At 34.8% G+C, this 25,376-nt stretch overlaps 1 protein-coding gene across 1 annotated transcript in view; it reads left to right on the plus strand.

Annotated features, from left to right (window-relative positions):
- CFAP47 (cilia and flagella associated protein 47) overlaps positions 1-25,376 on the plus strand; it is a 258,882-nt gene that overhangs the window by 68,877 nt on the left and 164,629 nt on the right. Inside the window, exons 33-38 of the mRNA XM_048953295.1 lie at positions 164-304; positions 6,911-7,106; positions 17,441-17,538; positions 17,794-17,910; positions 23,527-23,661; positions 24,176-24,288. Of these exons, the coding sequence (XP_048809252.1) occupies positions 164-304; positions 6,911-7,106; positions 17,441-17,538; positions 17,794-17,910; positions 23,527-23,661; positions 24,176-24,288 (800 nt within the window). The remainder of the gene's footprint in view (positions 1-163; positions 305-6,910; positions 7,107-17,440; positions 17,539-17,793; positions 17,911-23,526; positions 23,662-24,175; positions 24,289-25,376) is intronic.

Consider the following 25,376-nt stretch of genomic DNA (forward strand, 5'->3'; position numbering starts at 1 on the left):
TTCTTGAGATGGTGTTGAACTGGAAATGGTTCTAGTGCTGATCACTACTGCATTACAGCAAGCATATCACTCATTTATACCATAGTTTGATTATTGTTCTCTTGTGAATTTCCTATCCTGTTGAAATTAGTATTGAAAATAATTATTTCTCCTCTATCTGAAGGCTCATGCAGCTAACTGGAAAAAAGGAGATGAGAAAAAATTAGTTATGTTTAGCAGCAAACAAGTGTTAATTCTGGAGGACAGAGTGTTTGAGATGATCAGCAAACAAGCTTGGACAGACGTGTTATTGCAGGTGTACAAGGTAAATTGTAGGTACTTTTACTACTTAAATTCTGAAGACCTGATGGCAATAAATAAACAAAAAGCTTTAAAAGAGATCTTTAGGATACTCAAGTTATGGGTTTTTTTTTGTTTTGTTTTTTTGTTTTTTTCCCAAACAAATTTTTAATTACTTCTCAAGTATGTTATTTTTATGCAGAGTCTATCTGAGACTGTTTTAAATGAGAACACTTTCTTTTTCCTGGTCCTGAAATTAGCAATGTGATAATATGCTTTAATTAGGAAAGACTATGTTAGAATACTCTGTATCTTGTAGGATTAAACATTATATAGATCTTGAATTCCAAAAAGAAAACTGTGCCATACTCATACTTGTTGGTTACTCTGTTTAGAAACACTTTCCACTGGAAATACTTTGTTGGCTAGACATATTCACAACCATGATACATATCACCTTTTAGTAGAGTGGAATTTTGAAATGGATAAGCAGGTTTGTAATATTTATTCCCGCTAAGGAACACGATCGATATGGACCTCTAATACTGAGTTTGTTTTGATGATGACAGATAAATACTTTAGATGTTTAAGTCATATTTTCCAAAGTAAACCCAATGTACTCATAGATGATCAGTGATATTTGCATGTCTGAAAATATTTACTTCTGTTCAAAAGGATGGAAAATAAATTAAAAATATAAATATTATGTGGACTCTCCAGAAAGAACTGAGTGCAATGGAGTGACTCTGGTGAAGTTTTCCAAAGGTGGTTAAGGGAATTGATTCAGCTACTATACAAAGAGAAGTTGACTGAGCTGTAGCTGTTCAGACAGGAGAACTGAAGGTTCCAGAGGGATCTTATCAATGCGTGTAAATAGCTGAAGGTAAAGAAAACAGGTCAATATTCTCCTCAGTGGTAAACAGTGGCATGGCAAAAGGCTGAAATACATACTGAAATGCAAGAAATTTTATTTAAATTTAATTTCATTTAAACTTAATAAACTTTTTTTACTTTGATGCTGGTTCCTCGCTGAAACAGATTGCCAAGAGGAACTGTGGAGTCTCCATCACTAGAGAAATCCTAAACCCAGCTGAACATGTTCCTGGCAACCCATGCTAGCTGATTCAGATTTAAGCAAAGAGTTTGGACTAGATCATGGGTAGATCATACAAATTTTTGGCTTGCCTGGGCTGCTATGAAGAGAAGAGGAATTGCTTTGGGCTACATGGAAAATACAGCATATAATTATAATATATAAGTATATAACAAAACCTTTTTTTTTTTTAATTGAAAAAGAAAATAGGGCAGCAAAAGCATAAAACTTATGAGATACTTAAGCTTTTCTTGGGGTGCATGAAACTAATGCATCAGTTAGTTTAATGGAAGACTTGTTTAATGGAAAATTTTTAGTGAGCTCTCATCAGAGATTTTTGATGATGTTTTACTCTTATACTTAATCCTTAAAAACAGTTGTTCATAAATGTGCACTTACTGCCTGAAAGTGATGACATGAGTAAGGTGTGACTGTGAAGTAAAGGGTATTTTTTCTGGTAAGAGATCTTATTAAAGTCTAGTAAAGAGACTTGATCAAATATTTGAGTTGAATATCTGATTGCATCTCTAAACATTCCATTTAAATGTTCACAGGTGATGTATTTATGCAGACAAAATGGAATTGCAAATATCCTGAAAGATTCTATAAAATATGTTTATATTAAAAAACTGACTAAACTATACTAAAACCTGTTCTCAAATTCACTAATAAAAATGAAAAGCAAGGCTGCATATTTTTGCTGTTTGCAGAATTGTGTTTAGCCAGCATATCAAAATGCATTAAATCATTTGCAATAACTTGATTTGGTACTGCGCTGTGTCCTTCCTGGTTTCAGCTGAGATGTTAATAGCAGTCCTATGTTTGTTACTGAACAGCTGCATGCTGGGGCCAGGCTGGGCTACTCAACAGGGAAGAGCTGCCACCATGATGGCATGGGGCAAGAGGTGGGCTGTGTTGGCTATGCCTGGAGCAGACAATCTTTAGAGATGCCTCAACTGTTTTTTCATTATGTGAGAAAAATAACACTTTTTTCCGTATTACCTACTTAAACAATAAAGACTGGCAAGCAATTTATGAAGCAAAAATGTCAAACTGATCTAAAATAAAGCAATGAGAAAAATAGCTGACATAAAAACAGGCAACAAACGTTATATATACATATGAAGACAAATGGTCTTAAGTTCATATGGGAGTTCTACATGCAAATGCATGTAGAAAAATGCAATCATACAGACCAGAACAAGTTTGCTATCTTTGGATTTTGCTAATTTATTCATAGCTCTGTGACAGACTAGCACAGAATCAAAAATAATATCCTCAAAGTTAATAGCAGACAATTATGTTTGCTTTTTTTCTTCACTGATGAGATTGAACTCTAAAAAATTTGTATGGAAAAATGGTCTAATTCAACTGGGGATACTGCCAAATATACTTTCAACATTTATGCAAGTACCATCAAAAAGAGTCAGCTATTCAAGCACCTCTGGCTTTTGTTTTGTCTGATGCCTAAATAAAAGAGAAGTTACCTTCAATTTTGGTGGAATTATTAACACTTATAATTTGAAGCTCTCTATTGCTTCTCACAGTAGCAATTTTAATTTGATCATTTTTGTATCATATCATTAATTTTATTTACTTTTTATGTTCACAGAAGTTAGATCCAAAGGAATTTTCTTTAATCTGAATTAATAAAATAGAAAAAGAAAGAATATTTAAATGCTACATTCACGTAATTTGTGTTTTCTTTAATATCATGAAGTGTTACTTATTAATTCTAAACAAAATATTTTCTCCTTAATTTTCTTACCAAAGAGTGGCTGGAAAATTAAAAACTGCCCAAATTGCTTATGGTTAATTTACTCCTTCAAATCTTAAATTATAGGATATGAACTCAAGCGTTTTATAGTTTGATTCTCCACCTGTTCTTTATAAAAGCCAACAGTCAGGTTGCTGTTTTAGACAATACAAATGTCTTTATTGAGTTTTTGGCCTAGGGGAAAAAGTGGATTTTAGGTTTGATTTTGGTTTCGGTATGTGTGGAAGTGCAGTTACTTATGTGGGATAGAATAGTGGTTTAACCAAGATATCTGGTTAGGGAAAAAATTAAAGGGATAAAGACTTTGGAGGAACTTTAGTGCTGAATATGGTTTGGTTTTTATTAGTTATGCTCTTTTGATGGAAAATTTTTGCTTTGGAAGGCTTAAAATGTAAAATGAAATACAAAGTAGCATATAAAAAGATGGCTTGAAGTTGTGTAAAAGGTGCTTGGTTAAATCTGTGGACTCGTTTAATCTTCTAAACACTTTGATATAATCAAGTATTGGTATTCTGGAGGCAATAGTTCGGAAGCAAAAGTTTCTTTTCTGCTGCTGCTTCAACCTCTTTCACTATAACTTTTTTAATTTTTTTTTTCTACTATTTTATTTCATGTGTGCATTAGTCAAGTACAGTCTGTTTTTATAAACTTTCTAGTCTTTTTAATAACTGAAAAGAAATTGTCACTATTGATTTACACTAATCTAGCTGTGAGTGACTACTGAAAGTGCGTCTTTCTTACTTTGATTTTCCCTACCATCTGTCCTTGCTATATTTTTCTGTCCCTTTCCTTATGCTGGAACTGGTGCACTTTGTGAAGTTGGCTTATGGAGTAAGGGGGCTTCAAATAGATCTTTAATCTCTGTGAGCATTGTTGAAGAAGAAGAATTTCCTGGAAGAATGGAAAAAAGTCCCTGGTTGCTAGGGTTATGAAAGTGGTTCACGTTTGGATGAGCCTTTTAAGCCTTTTGTAAAGATGTGTTTATTGTCATTTGTCACTAGTTCCCTGTCTCATGAATGAGAAACGTGCTTCAGTTTCTCATTCCTTGTTCCTTCATCTTTCTATCATGTAATAGCACATTTTTTACAGCCTTATCACATTTCTCTTCTTTTTGCCTCCTCCTTATGTATTGGGAATTACTCTTATCTGCTTTACTTGATTTGCTTTAGTTTTGTGCAGTTTGGCTAAGGTGGTATTCAATTCAATGTAATAGCGAATAAACAGAACTCATATAACACAGCTTTACACTGGGTCTAGTCACTTGGCATTCAATGTCCTAATTTCTCTTTCATATCATCTTATTCAATCCCATTTTGTGACAAGGGTGGCAATGGCTGCTGCCAAACAGGATTTATTTATTTACTTACGTTGGAAATAAAGCATCAGAACAGTAAAGAAAAACAGGATATGAACTGTCAAGATAGCAAGATTGTTTTATATAAAAATATTTATTGGGACTAGTTTTTAAATGCTCTGAATTCAAGAGAATGTTTCATGTCTTAAAAGGAGTTTCAGTAAAATGAAACTAGAGACAAGCATTTTTGTGATTGCTATCAAGTGAAATAAAATGAAACAGAATCCTCTCCTTCTCAAATAGCATGCTGCAATTTTAAGAAAATGCTGAAATAATTTATCTATTCATGAGAGATGTTGTGTTATCCAATTTGATGTTGGAAATAAGTGTAGTGTTCCTTATCAATCAGAATGTCATCTCATACTGCTTTCATGTCCATGCCCAATGCACAATGGCCCACTTTCCTATTATGAAATCTATTGCTGCAGAATTTACAGAGGAATCAACGTCTACATAAACTCGAGTTTGCAGAAACAGAAAATCAAGTTTATCCTGGGGGGCGGGGAAAGGTATAGCCTGTGCAGAACAAAGGGGAACTTCATAAATCATAGAGGTACACTTGCAGCTTTCTTTATGAGCATGGGCTGAAATGCTGCTGGAATTCTAAACATTTGAAACATAATGGAAGGATACAGACCATCAATAGAAGCAGTACTTTAACCTTGGGTCAAGTCAGTTTTTCAAGAAAGATAATCTGTCTTTAGATTTTCTGAACATGTATTAATTACGATGCTTTTCATTGTTAAAAGTAGTAACGCTTCCTAAGCTTGTATCTGAAAATTTTTATATAGTGTAGTACATACTAGTGCTCTGGTCCTTCAACAGTATCTAAAAAGGAATGTGGACATTGGCACCTTGGGTTATGAATTATTTGAACTTTCTTGGTAAAAGACAGTAAAAAAATGTTTTATGGGTAAACAATGTTTTGTACTTTCTCTTAAATGCAGTTGCCGTTATTCTTTCCTGTTTTGATCCTTTTGATAGAATGCCAGTTGATACTGATGGAGGAACATTGCAATAAATTAACCTGCAAGGATGTTTAGGAAAGGCAGAAAACAGTATTTTTTTTATTTTCTTTTTTGTTGTTGTTCTGATTGTTATGTGAAAGTAATGATGTAAAATTTTGAGATTTCTTCCTCCCTTAAGATAGTCACATTCAACTCATTTAAGTATCACGGAGAGAAATGAGTATTTCTAAACAAGTTAAAAATAAGTTCAGGTGTGTTTGCATGGTACTAGATTATGCTGAACTTAAATGCTTCAAAAGTGACTCAATTTTCTTTTATTGTAATTAAACCATGATGGATGATGTAGTTTGGTCTCATGTACGTTAACAGACAACTGTATTTTATGTATAAGTTTGTCACAAAAGGTTTTCTTCACAAAAGGTTGTAAGCAATGATGACAATCCTTCGTGTCATCAGGAAAAAAAAATAAATCCAGGTATATGTATGGGGACTCCAAAGTTATGTGGCTGTAGCTGTGCTGCATTTAATGAGAGTTCCTCTCCATCTGCAGCAAATGGAGAGATTAAAAAGTTTTATCACTTTGCCTCCAGAAGTGGATCCCTTTTCTAATAGCTAGCATGAAGAGAAACAGTTATAAAAAGGGGTGCAAGCTATTTACATTCTGATTTGGAAACAGGTTTCTCTTTATGGAATTAGTGTAGCTCCCATTTATGGCTATGGTCCTTGATATTCTTAGTCACTAGACAGGGTGGTCAGACTTGTTATTTCAATTTGGAAAAAAAAAAATAGAAGTATGGTATAGAATTTTTGATTTTAACTTGTTTATTTTTCTTGTATACTATATAGTATATGTAGTACGTATTATTTCTTACATTTTTAGTTTATTTTTCTTGTATACTATATAGTATATGTAGTATGTATTATTTCTTATATTTTTAGTATGGGTTCATGCAAGACATAATCAGTGATCTCTGAATGTGAAGAATTTTACTGCAGATACGACAGATTTTTTCAGTAGAAACTGTCTGTGTAATCTGGATTTAAAGGATCATCTATGCCATGAACTGTCATTTCAAGACTTCCTATAGATTGTTTTGGAGATCAGTTTAACAGCTCAGTAATTAATACTTTTTTTTCTTAGACTATACACAGTTATTCTCGGAATATGGCATGGCTCACTGACATCAACTGGTTCATCAAAACCTGTAAAAAGTTGGCAAAAGAGTATTTGAAAACTTCAATTTGCTTTTTGTTTAAGTAAAAGAATTCCATATAACCTCAGCAAGTCTGTTCTTTGTCATGCATGCATGCTCATGTGTTATCTCTAACATATTTACTGAACTAGAAAACTTTCTGAGTTTGAAATGCTACTTTTTAATCATTCAACTTGAAATTGTTCTCTTTACAGTTTGTGATTAAAACACTTTTTCTAATTCCAGGTGTTTGTTCTACCACGTGTTTCTTCACATAATACTGTTGATATGATCAATTTGGAAAACATGCAGAATGTGCCAAGAATAAACACAGAACTTTTATCCAGTAATATATATTCTCCATACGAACGAATCATCCTCACTTGGTTGAATAAAAATTATGAGAATAATCGAAAAATTGTGTGGAAAGACGCTCAAAAAGGTGATTTTTTTCCCCCACTGTTTTCTCACTTCTCATACTCATTTGTTGACTTTAAAAATAACTATTAATGAAGGTATCGTGATAACTTGCCACAGGAAGAATTTTTGGGGGGACAAATTACTGCCTATTCAAACGTTTTTCCATTTCTCGTGTTTCTGTGTTACATGTTCAATGGCTATCACTGTTCATGAAATATTTCCTCTTGTGTTTGTACAGTTTCTAAGTGGGCATAAAAGGTGAAGTGTGGTCAATCTTCCCAGTTTCTTCTTTCCATTATTGACCAGAAAAAGGAAATGCTGGCAATAATTACTTTCTCTTAGTTTTCCTGTCTATGGTCATATTCAGTTTATATTTGTTCTTATAGCAGTGTGTTTATGCACTAGTTTCATCAGAATTTTTAGAGTAATTTTTGTGTGGACTTAATTCTAATGCCACTTAGACAGGGATGTGATGGAGACCAGATTTTTTCCTGCTTGTGGGATCAATCTGACTCCTTGTGATGATTTAAGTAGGGTTAGACAAAATGACTTTTTCACTTTAAGACTGACCTCAGCCGTTCTAGTAACAAATTTGATAAAACAGATATGCTCACTGTTCATCCTGTAGCAATTATTATTTCTATTTCTTGGTAAGACTGCTTCCTTCTGCTTCTTGAGTTCATGCTGTCTTTCAGCATTAATTTTGAACGGGTAGTTAAAGCTAAGAAGGGAAGTCTGATTATTACTAGGGAAGAACTCCATAAGAAGGGCTCTTAAGCCACGAGCCACAAGAAAAGGTTGTCCAGTGCCTTTTTTTCTTGAGTGATTTCTAACCTATTTGAATTATGGGTAATCTATTTGCATATCATTTCCCTAAGTCTGATTTGGATGTATTCTCTACCTTAACTATATTTTGAATATTCCATTCTGTTTCCCATTTTATCTGTAGAAACAAATTATAGTGAATATTCTCAAATGTGTTGAATAATGCTATAGATAAAATGGAAGATCAGTCTATACTTCATGCATCCAAGAGGAACGGATTTCTACCTGTCAACTAGCAGTTTGGGTTGGATTATATGATTAACTTAAGCAGATTCACTAGCTAGACATACCTTACAGTAAATATATTTACAGTATATTATGTTTATGTCTAGTGCCTGTTCTGATGAAGCTGTCTTAAAAGGCCAGGTAGTCTGCTCCTTTTACTGCAAGTTGCTGTTGTGTTTTATTTGACAGAATAAAACAATCTGTACAGACAACTTGCAGAGAGAATGGCTGATGTTATGGTTTGCCATATATGCTGCATGGGTATTTTGGAATCATAGTGTGTTCCAAGTTGAAAGGCACCCACAAGGATCATTGAGCCCAGCTCCTGGCTCCAGGCAGGGCCACCCAAAAATCAGACCATATGACCAACAGAGTTGTCCAGGTGCTTCTTCAAACTCGGTGCCATGAGTTTGGCTCCCTGGGAAGCCTCTTCCACAGTGCCTGACCACCTCTTGGTGAAGAGCCTTTTTCTGATATGCAACTTGAACTTCCCCTGTTACAGCTTCAGGTGATTGTAGGGAGCAATAAGGTTTCCCCCAAGCCTCCTCTTCTCCAGAGAAAGCAATTCCAGCTGCTCCTAGTAAGACCTGTTCTTCAGACTTCTCTTCAGCTCTGCTGCCTTTTTCTGGACATGCTTCAGGACCTCAGTGTCTCTCTTGTAGTGAGGAGCCCAAAACTGAACATTGGTTGCAGCCAGTGCTTACCAGTGGTGAATACAGAGGGATGACCACTACCCTTACTCCCTCTTTGAATGCTATTTCTGTTACAAGCCAGGATACCATTGGCCTTCTAGGCTAGATGGGCACACTGCTGGCTCATTTTTAGTCAAGCATCAACCAGCATTATCACAAGACCTCCTCAACTCCACTGTCCACTTTCTTGTAGTCTCTAACATTACTTAGATGCGAAGCTTGTTCTTGTCTCTGGGAACTTACTGGGCTGAGTATGAAGATCAAAATGCATTTTATTACATGTTAAACATTTTAATTGAGTTATCTTAAGGTAAGTGTGAATATTAACCTTAAAACACAGATCCACTTGATATTACTGGCTAAAAATCCAACATTTTATTTCAATTGTAATATCTACTGATGATGCATCTGAAAGTTAATGGATTGCTGTTTTGGTTTCCTGAGATGGAACAGAATATTAAAATATGTATATTTGTTTTTAGTGATATCATAAGTTTGTCAGCAACTAGAAAATAGTGGGTTTTTTTTTTTTTTTGTTTTTTTTTTGTTTTTTGTTTTTTGTTTTTACAATTCATTCTGAAAGCTCTCAAAAGGACTCAGAAATATCTTAGCGAATGAACATTAGGAAACTTTTATTGTGCTTCTAATTCCATCTCTCTTGCAAAAAATTACAATAATTAAAAATGAGAAAATTGAGACAAATAATGGAGATCATAATCTTAATCTTATTCCTCTGTATTTTAATAGTGCTTAACTGCATGATCATACACTGTTTTGTTCCACAGATGACCTGCTTCAGTATGTCTTTGCATCCTCTGTTTCAGCCTTCGCTTTCTTCATACCCTTTCTACTTTTACTGCCTTAGTATGAACTGGTGTCGTCTTATGTGCTGTTCTTGCAGCTGAATAGAGCAGATCACTTGATGAAAGATGAATACAGAAAAGATCAAGTTACTCAATGTCTCCTTTATCTTGCTCTTTGCTGGTAAGACTTGTATTCAGAAGTCCCAGACCCTTGAGATGAGTGGGAAAGTCTGGAGCTATGAATAATCACTTTTGTTGAAGGAGGATCAGATGAGGGAGCACTTAAATTGCACAAATACAAATCCATATAACCTGATGGGATATACCATGAAGTGCTGAGGGATCTGGCTGATGTCAAGATCACAATAATCTTGGAAAGTTTATGACAGCCAGGGGAACATCCTGAAGTTTGGCAGAAAGAAACTATCACTCCTTTCTGCAGGAAGAAAGATCTGAGAAGCTACAGGCCAATCAGCCTCACTTTGATTCTTGGAAAGGTGTTAGAACAAATAATATTGGAAACCATTTCCAAACATATGGAGGACAAGAAATTGACTGGGAGTAGTTGACATAGATTTACAAAAAAGAAATAATGCTTGACCAATCTGTTTGCCTTCCACAGTGATTTGGCTAGTTTGGTGGATGACCGGAGAGCAGTAGATGTTTATCTTGAATTTGTCAAAGTATTTTGCAGACAGGAAACTGGCATCAGACTGACCCGTCAGACTTAGTGGGTTATGGTCAGTAGTGCAGAGTGTAGCTGGAGGTCATTAGTTATGCAATGCTCAATACTGTGACCAGTACTGTTTATTGTCTTTGTTAATGATTTTGGTGATAGTGTGGAAGTGCATCCTCAGCAAATTTCATGCATCAGATAGGTACTGCCACTCAGCTGGACCTTGACAAACTGCAGAAATAGGACAAAATGCATGAAGCTGAACAGAAGAGAAATTTCATGTCCCCGCACCTGGAGAGAAATTAACAGCATAAAAGCACAGACTGGGGACCAACTAGCTAAAATACAGGTTTGCAGCGAAAGTTGTGTGTCCTGAAGGTCACTGGTGGTCATGAGCCATCAACGGTTTGGCCAATAAAAGAACAAGAGCATATTGGGCTGCATTATGAAGGGCATCACCAGCTGGTCAAGGGAGATAATTCTTCTCTGTTCTGCCCTGGAGAGTCATATCTGGAGTGCTGAGTTCAGTCGAGGATCAAATGCACGTGAAACATACGGATATGCTAGACTACAGAGAAGGGCTGAAGAATGAAGTAGGGACTGATGAATTTGACAAATGGAAAGAGACTGAGAGAGCTGAGAGTATGCAGCCTGGAGAAGTGGAGGCTCAGGAGTGATCTTATCACTGAGTAATAAATATCCCATTTGGGGAGTAAAGAACGTGGAATATTCTCAGTGATGGTTAGTGAAAACATGAAAAGCAATGGGTACAAATTGGAGTAGAGGAAATTCCATTTAGACACAAGAAAACGTTTTTTAGCAGTGCATCTGCTCTGAAAATCCTGAGGAAGTGATTTTATTGTGAGATAACATTTTAACAGCAAGAGCAAGAAGTGAAGTTCTTTGTTTCTAAATTGATTCTCTGGAGCATTTACTTAGGGCTATTACCAGTATAGTAATTAAAACACATACTTCTTTTCCTCCGTGCATTTTATTTTATTTTGTTTTGTTTTGTTTCATGTTATTTTTTCCCCAGTTCTCACTTCAGAAGGCATGATTTTGGAATCCATTAACTCTTGCTTTTCAATTTGTTGGTTTTAGAGAGAAATGAAAAAAAGGAGCAAAGGTTAGAGAGAAAAATTTTTGGAATTTCAAAAATTGGAATGTACAACTTTGTTCAGTTAAAATCACTCCAAAACAGTTGTGTTTTTTTTTTTTTTCTCAACGAAATAATCTTGTTTTTCAGAGACTTGATGAATTAAAGAAGTGAACATGAATTTAAATAAATACATAAATAAATGAATAAAAAGGGTAAAGTCATATTTCCTCCTCACTTTATGCTTTGTATTATATATATCATTTTAATGTTTCCCTTTGGTCTCTTCTTTCCATAGCTCTAAGTCTGCAGTTTTCCCATGCTAGATAGTTCATACGTAGAAGGAGAACATGTGATTATTCTCCTAATTTGTGCCTTCTGTCTCAGACCCCTTCATTAAAGGGAAGATTCAGAGCATACCTGACACTTTAGTCTACTCTATTGTGTTCAAAATTTGTAGTAGAGCAGCTAGCAAATAACAGGAATCTGCCTCAGAGTTCATAAGTTCAATTTTGGACAATTTAGTTCGTCTTCTCCTCCAACAACACATTTGTCTGATATCTGTTACTGTTTTTGGCCTACAAGACACATTTTTTTACTATGACAGTGGCTGAGAATATGTATCTTAAATATGCACTAGTTTATGCTTTTTTTCCCTCACTTACCAAAAAGGTATTTTTCTGAGCAAGGCTTCTGATTTTAATTGTTTATTCCTACTAAAATTGAGTAATTATGTTTAGTAACACAATTATGTTAGAGGATTAGCTAGCAGGTATTCTGCTAGATCAGTTGTAATTAGGAAAAATAATTTACATTACCTTTTCTAATTTATTCACTATTTTTGAGCTAAGTTGAGCAATATATGAAGGGTTAAACAACAAAAACACTTATAAATATTTAATTAGACAAAATTAGGAAAATATTTCTTTTTTTTTTTTTAAATGCTCTGATTTTCTTACATTATAATGCTGTAGTTTAAGAAATGTTTTTCAAAGAATGTGCTTCCATATGGCCAAGCCATTTTTGTGAGGCATAGTGAACTGGATTGAGGTGATCCAGGTTAAAAAGTAAATAAATGTTTTGCCAGCCAGCTTTGTTCCCATGAGCACTTTGCTGCCGCACAGAGAATTGTAGCAACGTGAAAGAAATGATTAGTAAAGACAGAAAAATCTATATAGGTGCTAGTGACAATTGATATTACTACATTGCTTATTTTTGAAAGAACTGCAAGAAATTTACCAAGAAGTTGAGATGAAATTATTTTTTCTTACATTAGAAATTAGAAAAATTGAGTTTAAGAAGTTAGTTTAAATTAATAATGACTCAATTCAGATGTTAAGCTGCATATTAGCTGCGCTCTATTTCTACTGTAGATTACAGAGAGAGATTATACATTTTGTTAGCTTTCATAATTGGTGTCTTTCCCTTCAGATTTACCAAAGACACTTAAGTCCTGAGTTTTCAGTTTGAGAAAATGGAGTTTCAGTTAAACTGTAGGAAAAAATTAAATCTGACACAGTGAAATCTTTCTTTTTTCTTTATACATTTATAATTGATTATTTTCATTTAGATCTGAAAACTTACTGTAAAATGAAGTTTTCATTCTAAACCGCTTTTAAGGAACTTTTTTTTTTCTTTTTTTTTTTTTTACTGGAAGTAAATTTCATGGATATTTAGAATAGAAATTATATTCAATTTTCTTTCTCTTATTAATGAAATAACTACTATAAAGGAAACTCCATGTAAGTCTAAATTGAATTTAGTTAAACTTCCTTCAGAAAGATAGAGGCTTTGGGTCATCATTTTAAATAACTTTTTCTTCTGTGGAATGTTCTAGAAGAAATCCGATGTGTTTAGGAGAATGAAAGAGAGTAATCATCTTAATTTTTAAGAAAGTTCTTTTATTTAAACAATTAGAGATGAAGTTCTACCAATGAAAGTAAACAAAATAACCCCTTAGGGCTATCTGGAAGGAAAGAGACTGCTTAAGAACTGTGAAATTATAATTAAGGCATTATATAACATATTTTATGTAATTTTTAATTCATAATAATATTTCACAGAATGACAGAATGGCCCGGGTTGGAAGGGACCTCAAGGATCATGAATCTCCAACCCCCTGCCACATGCAGGGCCACCAACCTCCCCATTTAATACCAGACCAGGCTGCCCAGGGCCCCATCCAACCTGGCCTTGAACACCTCCAGGGATGGGGCATCCACCACCTCTCTGGGCAGCCTGTGCCAGCACCTCACCACTCTCATAGTAAAGAACTTCCCCCTGACATCCAACCTAAACCTCCCCTCCCTCAACTTCAAACCATTTCCCCTTGTCCTGCCATTATCTACCCTTGTAAGGAGTTGACTCCTCTTGTGTTTGTAGGCTCCCTTTAGGTACTGGAAGGCTGCAATGAGGTCACCCCACAGCCTTCTTTTCTCCAGGCTGAACAAGCCCAGCTCCCTCAGCCTGTCTTCGTAGGGGAGGTGCTCCAGGAAGAGTATTGCAGGTAGAACTGTGCAGCCACTGGCTTTCAAACTCAGTAACCTCCTGATCTTTTCTTTCTTTGAAATCATATTTGAAGTCACTTTGGAGCATGAATAGGAAAACATAATGCTGCAGAAAGCTCAAACTGAAGTATTCAATGTCACAGAGTTAATTTAATTGAGATGAGTTTGCATACACATATTAGTAAGCCTGTGCAGCCTGTTCTGTACTTTCTCAGCAAAGCTATGTGTGTATGCAAAGTGTCTGCAAACAGTTGTTGTGAAGTGTTAGATGTTTAAGTTTTTCCAAGTGCTGAGGCATCTGTATTCTCTAAATGAGTAAAAGAACTAAGAAATACAACATTTGCTTAGAATTGTGCCAGGAGTTTGTCATAGGTTGAATTAGCTTTTTATATTTGTAAACAGCTAGTAATGATCTAATTACTTTCCTACTGAATGTTCTGATGCATTCTTTTTTTCACTGCTGTAGTGTTTATTTTAGCAGTTAAAAATAATAACTAGCACCCTGTGTTGAAGTATTTTGCAGGAATAACATCACAGCTGTAGTGCTTTGGAAGTTAGACCAAATGTCTTTATTCCCACATTAGTTAATGTGAGCATGAAGCAAAATAAACAACTTTTCCAGTTGACTGCTATTACAAGCAGTGGGTCATAAGATTGTTTTAGATGTATAGTGTTTTCTTGATAGCACAATTTCTCCTTTTTTCCATAAATGGCAGTGTTGCTTTCTGAAGTCAGAGTCTCAGCAGGACCATTATGAGCCAGCACCCCCTACTGCAAAGCATATGGACATCAAAATTTTACTTCTGGATATTCTTGAACTATCTTTTAAAATTCTCTAAGAACTTCAGTCTTCTATGACATACAGAGTCAAAGTCTGATAAAATTCTATTGTGTGCTAGTTAGAATCGAAGAATGGCTTGGGTTGGAAGGGACTTTAAGGGTCATCAAGCTCCAACCTCCTAGCTCATTTTATGAAAGCAAATACTTTAAAAATGGACTTTCCTGGAATTATTTTTTTTGTTTGAGATTGTTATTTGATATCCTTACTTTGCATTAAATTCCATCTGAACACACTAATAATATAATCATCATTAAATCTAATGATTTCTACTATGGTTATTTTGTTTCATCTATTTGACTCTTGGCTAGTTTCATTCTTTAGTTTTGAGCATAATACATACAGCACCTGTAGAACAATTTTATAAACTTACAACTAATCTATCTGCTACAAATAAAGAGTTCCACGGCCACCTGTAGGTAACAATGGGTACTTATTTGCAAATTTGATTTAACCAAACTTCTTGGGATTAAATGTGCTGATAGTGACATATTGTGATCTGACAATATCAGCATCATCTCTAGCTTCTTCCTTGCCACCAGAGGCAGTTTTGCATCTAAAAAAACTAAAACTTAAAACTAAAATATCTAAAACAAAACTAGGTACAGGCAACTGAGGAGATATAAACTCAAAGTGTTAGTATAAGAAAGCCATTCTGAATATTCACAGTGTATTCAGTGCCATGTAAAATGGTTACCACTCTGTCTTATTTTAAGATCTCGATTTTTTTTCTTGTTGGAATGCTAATGGATTTGTGGCCTGGCTTTTGAACAATAACAAACTTGATTACATCAGCATTGCCAACATTTAGAGATATTTAGGAGTGAGTAAAGTTTGCTAAGTTACAAAATTCAGTGACTTTCAAGTTACAGCAGCCTGCTTGCTTTCCTAGTCAGTGTGGTTTTGGTGGTTGCTGCTCATAAAGAATAAAACGTACTCCCAAAATACTGCCTCAAGTTTTAAATCCTTAATAACACTAAGTGAAGCTAATACCTACAGGATAGGATCTCGTAGTCTGTGAGAGCAAAAAATTAAGCATTCTTGATCTCTGAATTGAACCATTGTATTCTAAATACATAGAGATTCTATACTTTAATTCTTTCTTGGACTTTCATTTAGTTTACAGGATTTTTTCTGTAGAGTTTTTTAAAACATGCACAATTTGTACCTCTGCTTTCATAGGCAATGTCTTGTAGAACACAGCTCTTAATAAGGACAGACTTGAAATAAAATTCTGAAATGTGTAACATGATAAAACATTTTATGCTTCTGTTGTTTTACATTATTTCTGTGTCACTGTAGTCTCCAAATTCTTTTTCTAATGAAGATAGTGGACTGTTCTTAACATCTTTCTACTACTGTCATAGTATCTCAGTCTTACCAACTCTTTTTAGTGGTAGCATTTTTGAAAAAAGACATTTCTGTGTATTATAACATTAAGATCTGTGTGTAATACATAACATGTCAGTTCATCCTGGATTCCATAATGTATTGGTAACTATTTTTCAATCTAGGAAGCTTCAAGGTTGATAAATTGTAATTGATACGTTGGCTGAATGTATAGCGAAACTAAAGCTATCTGAATTATCTTGTGTGAGAAGCACGATCCCAGACTATTTGTAAACCTTGCTGGTGACTGAAATCCATAGTGTTCCCTAAATTTGTAAGCTCAGACTTTAAACAGTAGGGAAAACAAAGGAAATTAAAGAATAACTATTTGTGGTGGTAGTTAGAAGAAGGTGCAGATAACTGATTAAAGAAGTTGTGATCAGTTCTTGAATATTTGTTACCAGATTATTAAAAAAAAGTAAAAATTATCTTCTGCTCTGTGTTCATGCTTTAAAAACTACATATTATCTGGAGTGCAAAGTACCAGTAATTGTGTGATTAAAAACATTTAGTTATTAGTAAGTCAGTAGCTTTTTTCAGAGATCATCACAAGTTTCAATCATATTTTTGAAGAGTTTTGTGAAATTGAGAGTTTTGAAATGAACATTTCAAATGACTTCTTCCTGTGGTTTGTTATTGTTAAACAGTGTTGTGCACTGTTTAAATGCTGTAATAAATGTAAGATATAGACTGCTTCAAATAAAAGTACTTATAACTCATTTACTTTCTTTACTTTAATCAATTTTATTTTAAACAAATATATTAGAAATAATTTTTAAAAAATTGTAACCTCATGAAGCATAAGCCCTGAAAACCCAAACATAGAAGTAATGACCTATGCTGAAGGTCAAACTATTAGCTTTGATTGACAGAGTTTTTAAGTGACAAACAACTTAATATGACCTTGAATATGACCTTCTGACTTAAATGTTGCAACTGAAAATGATTCCTGTATATTTTTTGTTAGTTTCAGTAGCTGTGTATGAACCTTATGTCTATAAAAATAGAAATAATTTACATGCTTCTGTACCTACATTTACAGCTAAGTTAAGTTAATGTTATCTACTTTCCCTCCACTTGTAATGAATACTCTAAAATCAGTAGCAGAGTGTGAGAGTAAAATTTAATGGCTCTGGAAATTTATGCCTGGAAACTTCTACATCTGAACATGGCATGAGTCCTTTTTCTGTTATTTCCTCTAATCAGTTGTTTCAGAAAGTCATCTTATTTACCCAGAATAAAATTAGTCATCTCAGAAGAGAGATCAGGAGAGACCTAATTCAACCTACTCTGTCTTTAAACTAGGTAAAGTACCACTGATGAGATGGATAGTAAATTTTGACCGGGATCTTCTAGATGGTCTGGTATTGGCAGCACAGATAGCAGCTTACTGTCCATTCTTGGTAAGAACTCTTCTTAATATCTTGCAAGTTTTATCTAGAGCCCAATATTAATGTAAGTTCGTTTGGAAATGTTGGCTTCTATATAGGGAGTATAGAATCATTATTTCAGTATTTCTTTTTCTCTTCTCTAGGTATATTCTCCATTGATAATTTTAGTTTAAAACTTAGATCTTATGGATTTCTGAAAGACTGAAAATGCAAACATTGTAGTTCTGCTCTGTAGAATATGAAAAGTTTAAATTCTGTCTTCCCTAGATTGCCTCTCACTTTGTAAGGATGTATACTTATCCAAGGACTCCTGCACATTTTCTGCACAACTGTTTGATACTTGTGAATGCTATGCATGCAGTCAGCCTGACTATAGATGTAAAGGTAAATATTTTTGTATGATCAGTACTTATATACTTTTTTATTATTTTTTACATTTATGATAACAATGTGTATGAAATTGAGATGAGATTTTACTGAATTAGTTTTATTTCATGTTATACTATATGATGGAAACCAAAACATTTCTTCATATAAATATATTTAATTACAAGTAATTTCCATAATTTCTTGATTTGTAAAACTGTAAATGTGTAACTAGCTGGATAAAAAAAGATTAAGTCAGTTCGGGCATTGTAAATCACAAAATGACAGAATGAGATGCCTTTATTGTTAACATTCTAAGGCAACATAGAAAAAATATACTGAAGATCTAACATAATGCAGTTGAACATTAAAAAAATGATAAATTCTATAAATGTTTGGTGGCACTTAGGTCTCTCTTTCTAAATCATAATGACTCATAAGAATTCTTTCACAGCTTTTATACACGAGTAAGTCAGTAACTTTGGGCTGCTGGTGTGAGTAACACTAATCCATCAGACTCTGGAGTCCTTGATTAGAATCTCTTTTATATGTTTGGTAGCACCTCACAAATCTCTTTTCTCCCATTGGCCTACAGTCAATATTATGTATATGATGCCCTTCAGATATGTTAGATATCATTTTTGTTGTACATAAAACTAGTTTTGTCCAGCTCCAAATCTGTATTTCTTTAAGTGGCTGACTGCAAGCTCTTTACAGTCATGGCTGCTGCCAGTACTATGCAAATGCAAAAGTAAAACCAATTAGCCAGAGATGTCTCATCTATTAAAGATATTGACATCACAGCTAAACCAAGTGAAAAAAGACTGATCTCGTAAGCTAGTCAAGAAAATTTAGAGGAAGCTTGTCAAACGCTTGTACTGAGGCCTTGTAAATTCAGTACAAAACTTACGGCCTGTAATTAACTGTTGCAAGGCTGTATTAAAAGACTACACTCTTACAGGGACTCACATTTTTATCTTCTATATTCTGGTTGTATGTATTATTTACTGGAGTATTGGCTATTTAAAATGTCTGATTCACTGTCACATTTTCTCTTTTGCTCCCTTATTGATTAAAAATACTATCCTTACCAAAATTAGTAAAAACTAAAAAAGTCTCATCTTTCTCTTGATTTTATGAGTGGAGCATCTTCCATCATGAGTAAACTGAATGTCAGGGACTGTGCTGGGCTGGGGTGAGTGTGAAACATATTGAGCTTGTTAGAATTCCAGAAGACATAATGGAATGCATGTAGCATTTATCTGCACATAAGGAAACTTTCCAAAGGAATAAATAGCATTAGAAGTCAGGGGTAAAGTTGCTGTGTGAACAAAGTTATGAAGGAAGCTCAATTACCACTTTTTTTTTTCCTTCCATTTGATTAGCAGGGCAAAACTAACCCTATTATTTTCCAGTTGCACTAGCTATTTTTTTATTCCCACCTCCTGATACATATATGCTGTTATAAATGGCCTTACTATGCCATATAAATTTCTTTGCTAAACCAAGAAAATTGACTGTTTCACAGACTTATGACTGGCAGGAACCGTAAAAAGATAATCTGTATGCAGTCTTCAAAATAAAGGCATGCTTTGGTTCATCTTTTAATAATAAAAGCAGGCAGAAGCTGATACCTCATAAGAAAAAGATGGAAGATCTCCAGGACATGCACCTTAATGCACTTAGAGAGTGTATTTTCAGATACACTGTAATAATATAATAAGTTCACCACATTTTTCAGGTATTCATGTTCTTATAGATGGGAAAGTTCTTTGTACAGATTAAGAACTTAAACAAGGCTATATAATCAGTCAATAGTAGACATTCAAGGTGTGCATTTTAATTGTAGCTAAGACATGTTCTGCAATCAAAATATTCTGGAATGGAAAAACAGTAGAGAATAGAAGAAATGCTTTGTGCATAGATTTACCAGAATTCATACATGTTTTTCAAAGAGTACTTCAGAAATTTCTTATTCTCCAGCAATAAAAGCAACTAAATACATGCATCTTCCTGCTGAAAGTGTCCTAATTTGGGATTATTTTTGATACTCTTGTTTCTTAGATTTAGCAAATTAAAGTGTTCTAACAGTATTGGCAAAATTTTTGACTATCAAGCAAAGATGCTGACATGTCAAAGGTAACTTAAACTTAACTACTCTCAAAGCCTGGAGGGCACCCCAGTCCTGTCTGCCCTTCAGTTTTCCCCAGGGACAATCCCAGCTGTCCAGGCCCTTGTGTTGCCTTAGGGCAGTTGCAGCACAGCCTGGCTCCAGCTCTCTCAGCTTTGCCCTGCCCCACCATGGGCCTACCCACAGTACTATGGTGCAGCCAGGCCTTGGCCTGGTCCCATCCCCAGGGAGGTGTGCACTGCTAGGACTGGGACTGCTCTTGGCTGGCCTGCTTCTGGTGGAGTGGCGGTATGGAACAGGCTGTCCTCTTCTCTGGAGCTGTTATATTTCCTTTGGCTCCCTGTTGTGGAGAGAACAGCTGCCTCTTGTGCCTTGGCATCTACCTGTGCCTTCATTTATCTCCCTAGTTTGTAAGAATTACAGTTTCATTGATCTTTCTAGATTTGTGTGTTCTTACCGAGATTCTTTCATTCAAGACAACAATCATCTTTTTACAGCATGATATGTCATGACCTGGAGCAGCAAGAGGAAAACTGCTAAGTTCACTCATGATAATTCCTTACTTTTATTTTCACTTCTGTAGTAGATGAAGGGTAACTTCTGACAAATTGGAAAAAAATAAGGAGAAAAAAAAGCTTTTCCTACACTAGGAAAGCGGTGTTAGAAAGACTCCTTACCTTTTTAAACTTAGAAACCAGTTTATTCTGAAATTTTCTGATTTGAAATTCAGAATGGTTTGCACCCATCTGTGACCATGAAAGAGCATCATATTTTCCCACTTCTATGTCAAGTGTAGGTTCATTCTTGTCAGAGAAATTGTGATGGGAATGCTGTTTTGATGACTGTATAGAAATGAAGCAAAACTTGTGAGCTTTAATTATTTTCCTTAGTGTACTCTAGAATCTTTGAAAAACCAAAGAATTGTTTGTTGCATTGGGCAAGAATGCAGTAGGCTGATGGATGTGAATGTTATTTCAAATGCTTGGCATTACTGCACTTATTTGCAATGTATCCATTAAGAAAACTTAGCTTATGCACTTTTTTCCTGCTTCTCTCTCAGGTATACAGAACATAAGTAGAACAGTGTTCTCTTAAGCTGCCTTTACTGTTTTTACACTGATTTTAAGGGAGATTATACATGTGCTTGAAAGAGAAAGTAGACAGAAGTCTTGTGTGGTTCAGCTAGTCTTGTACACAGGATGGGAAAATACTGAAGTCTATGTGTACTTACCTTCTAAGTGCCTGCATTTAACCATCAGTTTGTAGCCACCATTGGAGAAGACGATCTAAGCGGTACTTTTTGGCCTATGTTATGAACACTAGTCTGTACTTAGTTTCTTCATGTAAAACTTTTTCTTTGGATGTTTGCTTTAAACTAATGAGTTCTTTTATATCATGTTGGAAATGGGTGTCTCCATTGGAGTTTGAAATTTTTGCCCAAAATTTCAAATCCTTAATGCATTAATTTCCAGTATCTGAGAAATTATGTCGATGGAAAGACCACTTTATATTTGCCCAATTTCTTATACCTTTCACACTAGTAATTGCTCTGTTGGCAGAGGCAGATTAGGGATGTTCCTAGGGGGTCCGTAAGTGTTCAGATTATGTGGATTCTTCTTCACTGTTGTTACAGCTGCTTTTGTGTTCTGATGCTGAAATATAAAGTTTTTTTTTTTGTTTTGTTTTTGTTTTTGTATACCTATGGGAGGAATTAACCAGAAGAACAAGAGCCTTTCTGCAAAACTTGAAGATAGACCCATTCTTGTTCTGTCCTTTGGAAGAGATATTTACTTTTTCACACAGTCTTTTATTTCTTCTTGAACTTTTAGAGAGTTGAGTTAGCTGGTTCTTAGAAGTGCTGGACTATGTTCTCTAATACAAACTTTCAGTAACTAGGAGGAAATAACAAACCAACAAAAAAGCAACCCTAACTCAGAGAGTTACGGTGATAGTGGAAATTTCTAAATATCTCTCCTACCTTCCAAAAATTGTCCAGAATTGGCAAAAAAGTTTTCTCCATTTTCCAGCCTGTGTGACTAATACAACTAATTTCTTTTCCTAAACTCTTCATTGCTATTTACAATGCAGAGTAGCAGTAGTTATAAAAAAAAATTATGAGAATGAAATATTTAGTTTGATTTCAAGGTTTCTGTTGGGAGTTCACATAGGTATGGTTCTTCCCTTTGAGTTGCTTTATTGAGCTGACTGTTTTAGGCGTATTCTTTACCACTTTTCAGGACATCCTCATTTTCTGTTTGATGTCTTGAGGGTAAGTTTCAGAAATTGCAAAAAATTAACAGTTTGTTTTTATTCTCGATTTGTTATAATCTTCTCCATACTATTACATCTGCTCTCATCTGGCAGATTTCAGTTAGACTTGCCCTTATTCTAGTATGGCTGCTTCATATTCTTTTCAATATTCATAGGTTGATTTTCAACCTACGTTACAAGCCTTCTTTATAAAACTCTGCTTGTGGGAATGCATAGAGCCTTTTTCAAAGTATTACTATATTAAATGAGCCTCAGTTATGTAAGGAATTCAAATAAAACGTCTCAAATGAAAAAGGGCACCTTTTAGAGGGTTTACATGCTAATGCAGTAGTTTGATGTTTGAATCTTCGCTCAAGTGTATGCATTTTTTCCTTAGGACATGATATTTAATTTAGGAGAGAATTTAGACAGAAGTTTATGGGCGACATTATTATAACATTCTAAGGTTCTATGTAAGAAGTTTAAAAATAGTTAATTTAATTAGCTTGATTTAGGAATTTGTTTGAATTGGTGGCTAGGTATTTTCTGCCTGTATTTTTCGTGGGAAGACACTTCCATTTTCTTTATTTGATCAGACTTAATGAAAAGTTCATGTGATAGTGGAAGAGTTACTATTTCTCTCAACAGTGAGACAATAAAGACACTGAAGACTAAGACTTTGACGTGCTCTACATTTGCCCTTTGAATTCATTTTTCTAAATCAAATATTTAAGATTCAGTAATCCTCTATATAGCAATTTGGCATTTGCAGAAATTTGCAGTAATCCTTTGTTAGTTGGATTGTGTTCATACGGAGTTGCAAAACTGTACTTAGCAGTACTTGGGATGGCATTTTACATAGTAAGCTGAAAGATTAAAAAATCTTTTTTAAAAGATAAAAATACATGTTTCAGTTAATGGGTTTTGCTTGCTTTTTTTATTATCCTTCACTAAATAATAAAATAAACATGTTTTTTTTGCTGAAGTGCGAGGAAAAAAGGTAGGTTTAATTTTTAGCATAGGTTTATTAGCAGAGCAGGTCAGTGTCCTTCAAGAAATAGTATTTTTGTACACTGACAAGATTGTTATTCATATGAGCTCTGAGCCTATATCAGTTGCTAATAGGTTGCAAATATTTGTATGGTAAGAATTTATCTTAATTTTTTTGTTCTGCATCTTTTTGTCCTTATAAACTGTCAGGCAAATTTTAACTTAATATGTGGTTGTTATTTATTGTATGTTTTCAATACTAGGCCACTGATATCTGTGATCCAAACCCAATCATGATGCTTATTCTGTGTGTCTACCTATTTGAAAACCTTCCTCACTACTTACCTACGAAGACTATAGGATTTACAGGTGCTCTCCATGCAACTATTGTTAAACAGGTACTGATACTACTGAATTTAGATTTGTAGAAGCATCAAGCTATAACGTGCTGTATATTATTATATTCTGTAAATACCACAACAAAGAAATGAGTTTCATGTCATTTTGCTACTAAATGTAGAAGAGGACAGAATTGTTTCTTTTTCTTTTTTTTTTTTGGATTGATTGGGATCCTGACTTCTTGTTGCTGTTTTAATCCTTTGCTTGCAAGCACAGAAAAAATCTATAAATTTAAGAATTTTTTCTGAGATGAGGATATAAGAGAATCAGAGATTAACAGTTGGCATTGGCATGCAGTGTACAATGCAAAAAAAGTACTCAGAAAAATTGAGGTCTAAAAGTATGTGGGATGTCTGCACTGCTTAGGGAGAAAAGTGATCTGCCTAGTAGTTTGAAGTACTGTCTTATTTTGTGATATCCTTCATTCATATTTTGGAAGGTAGCTCCGGAATTGGTTTTTATGTTTAAAAATTGAATGAAAATATGATGATTTGGCTGTTATTCTTGTGATAGATTCGTCTGAAAAACCCGAGCATTAAAACTTTGGCATACACCGCTACTCTTGTAGGAAGAGATGCTGATGATTTTTCATTGCCTGAAGGAAACACTGTAATCATTACCCCTAAGTAAGTAATGAGTTTTTAGTGCTATAAGAGCCAGATGAATCACAGAATGGGATTTATAGGACCATAGAATCATAGGATTGCTCGCATTGGAAAAGACCTTAAAGATCATTGAGTCCAACCACAACCTAACCATACTACCCTAACTCTAACAACCCTCTGCTAAATCACGTCCCTGAGCACCACATCCAAATGTTTTGTGAACACATCCAGAGATGGTGACTCAACCACCTCCCTGGGGAGCCTATTCCAACAACCCTTCTTAACAACCCTTTCTGTAAAGAAGTTTTTCCTGATATCCAAGCAAAATCTCCCCTGGCTCAACTTGAGGCCATTTCCCCTTGTCCTGTCGCCTGTCACCAGTGAGACCAACACCACTCTTGCTGCATTCACCTTTCAGGTATTTGAAGAGAGCAATAATTGAAGAGAGCATGTCTCCCTTCAACCTCCTTTTCCCCAGACTAAACAGCCCAATTCCTTCAGCCTGTCCTTGTAGGGCATATTCTCCAAGCCCTTCACAAGCCTTGTTGCCCTTCTTTGGACCTGCTCCAGCATCTTCATGTCCTTTCTGTACTGAGATGCCCAAAACTGAACACAGTACTCGAGATGAGGCCTCACCAATGCTGAGTACATTGCAGAGGCAGGATGACTTCCCTAGTCCTGCTCACCACACCACTTCTGACACAAGCCATGATGCCACTCATGAGGTTAAATTTAATTTTGGGAAAACATTAGATTAACATTTTTAGTAGGAGAAATACTCAAAATATGTGTCTGTGTTTTCTTTTTTGTTTACTCCATACATTATGCTTTTCCTGTGCAATAGGGCTTATGACCAGACATAGCAATATCACTACTTGTGTAAGTATTGAAGTTGTAACGGTATAGAAGAGTATATATAGAAGTGACCTTGGCAGCCTGTTGAGAGTTTTTAAGTTTATACTGCAAGTCCATTGAAGATACTGCTTTGCAGGTGAAATGGAATGGAGGCTTTAAAATGGAAAGCAAAGGTCAGCATTTTAATGAAAATAAGCCACGAAGAAGAAAAACTTGTCAGTAGTATTGTCAAATTCAAAATTCAACACAAACAC

The sequence above is a fragment of the Lagopus muta genome, chromosome 1, assembly GCF_023343835.1.
Source record: "Lagopus muta isolate bLagMut1 chromosome 1, bLagMut1 primary, whole genome shotgun sequence".
Classification (NCBI taxonomy): Eukaryota; Metazoa; Chordata; class Aves; order Galliformes; family Phasianidae; genus Lagopus; species Lagopus muta.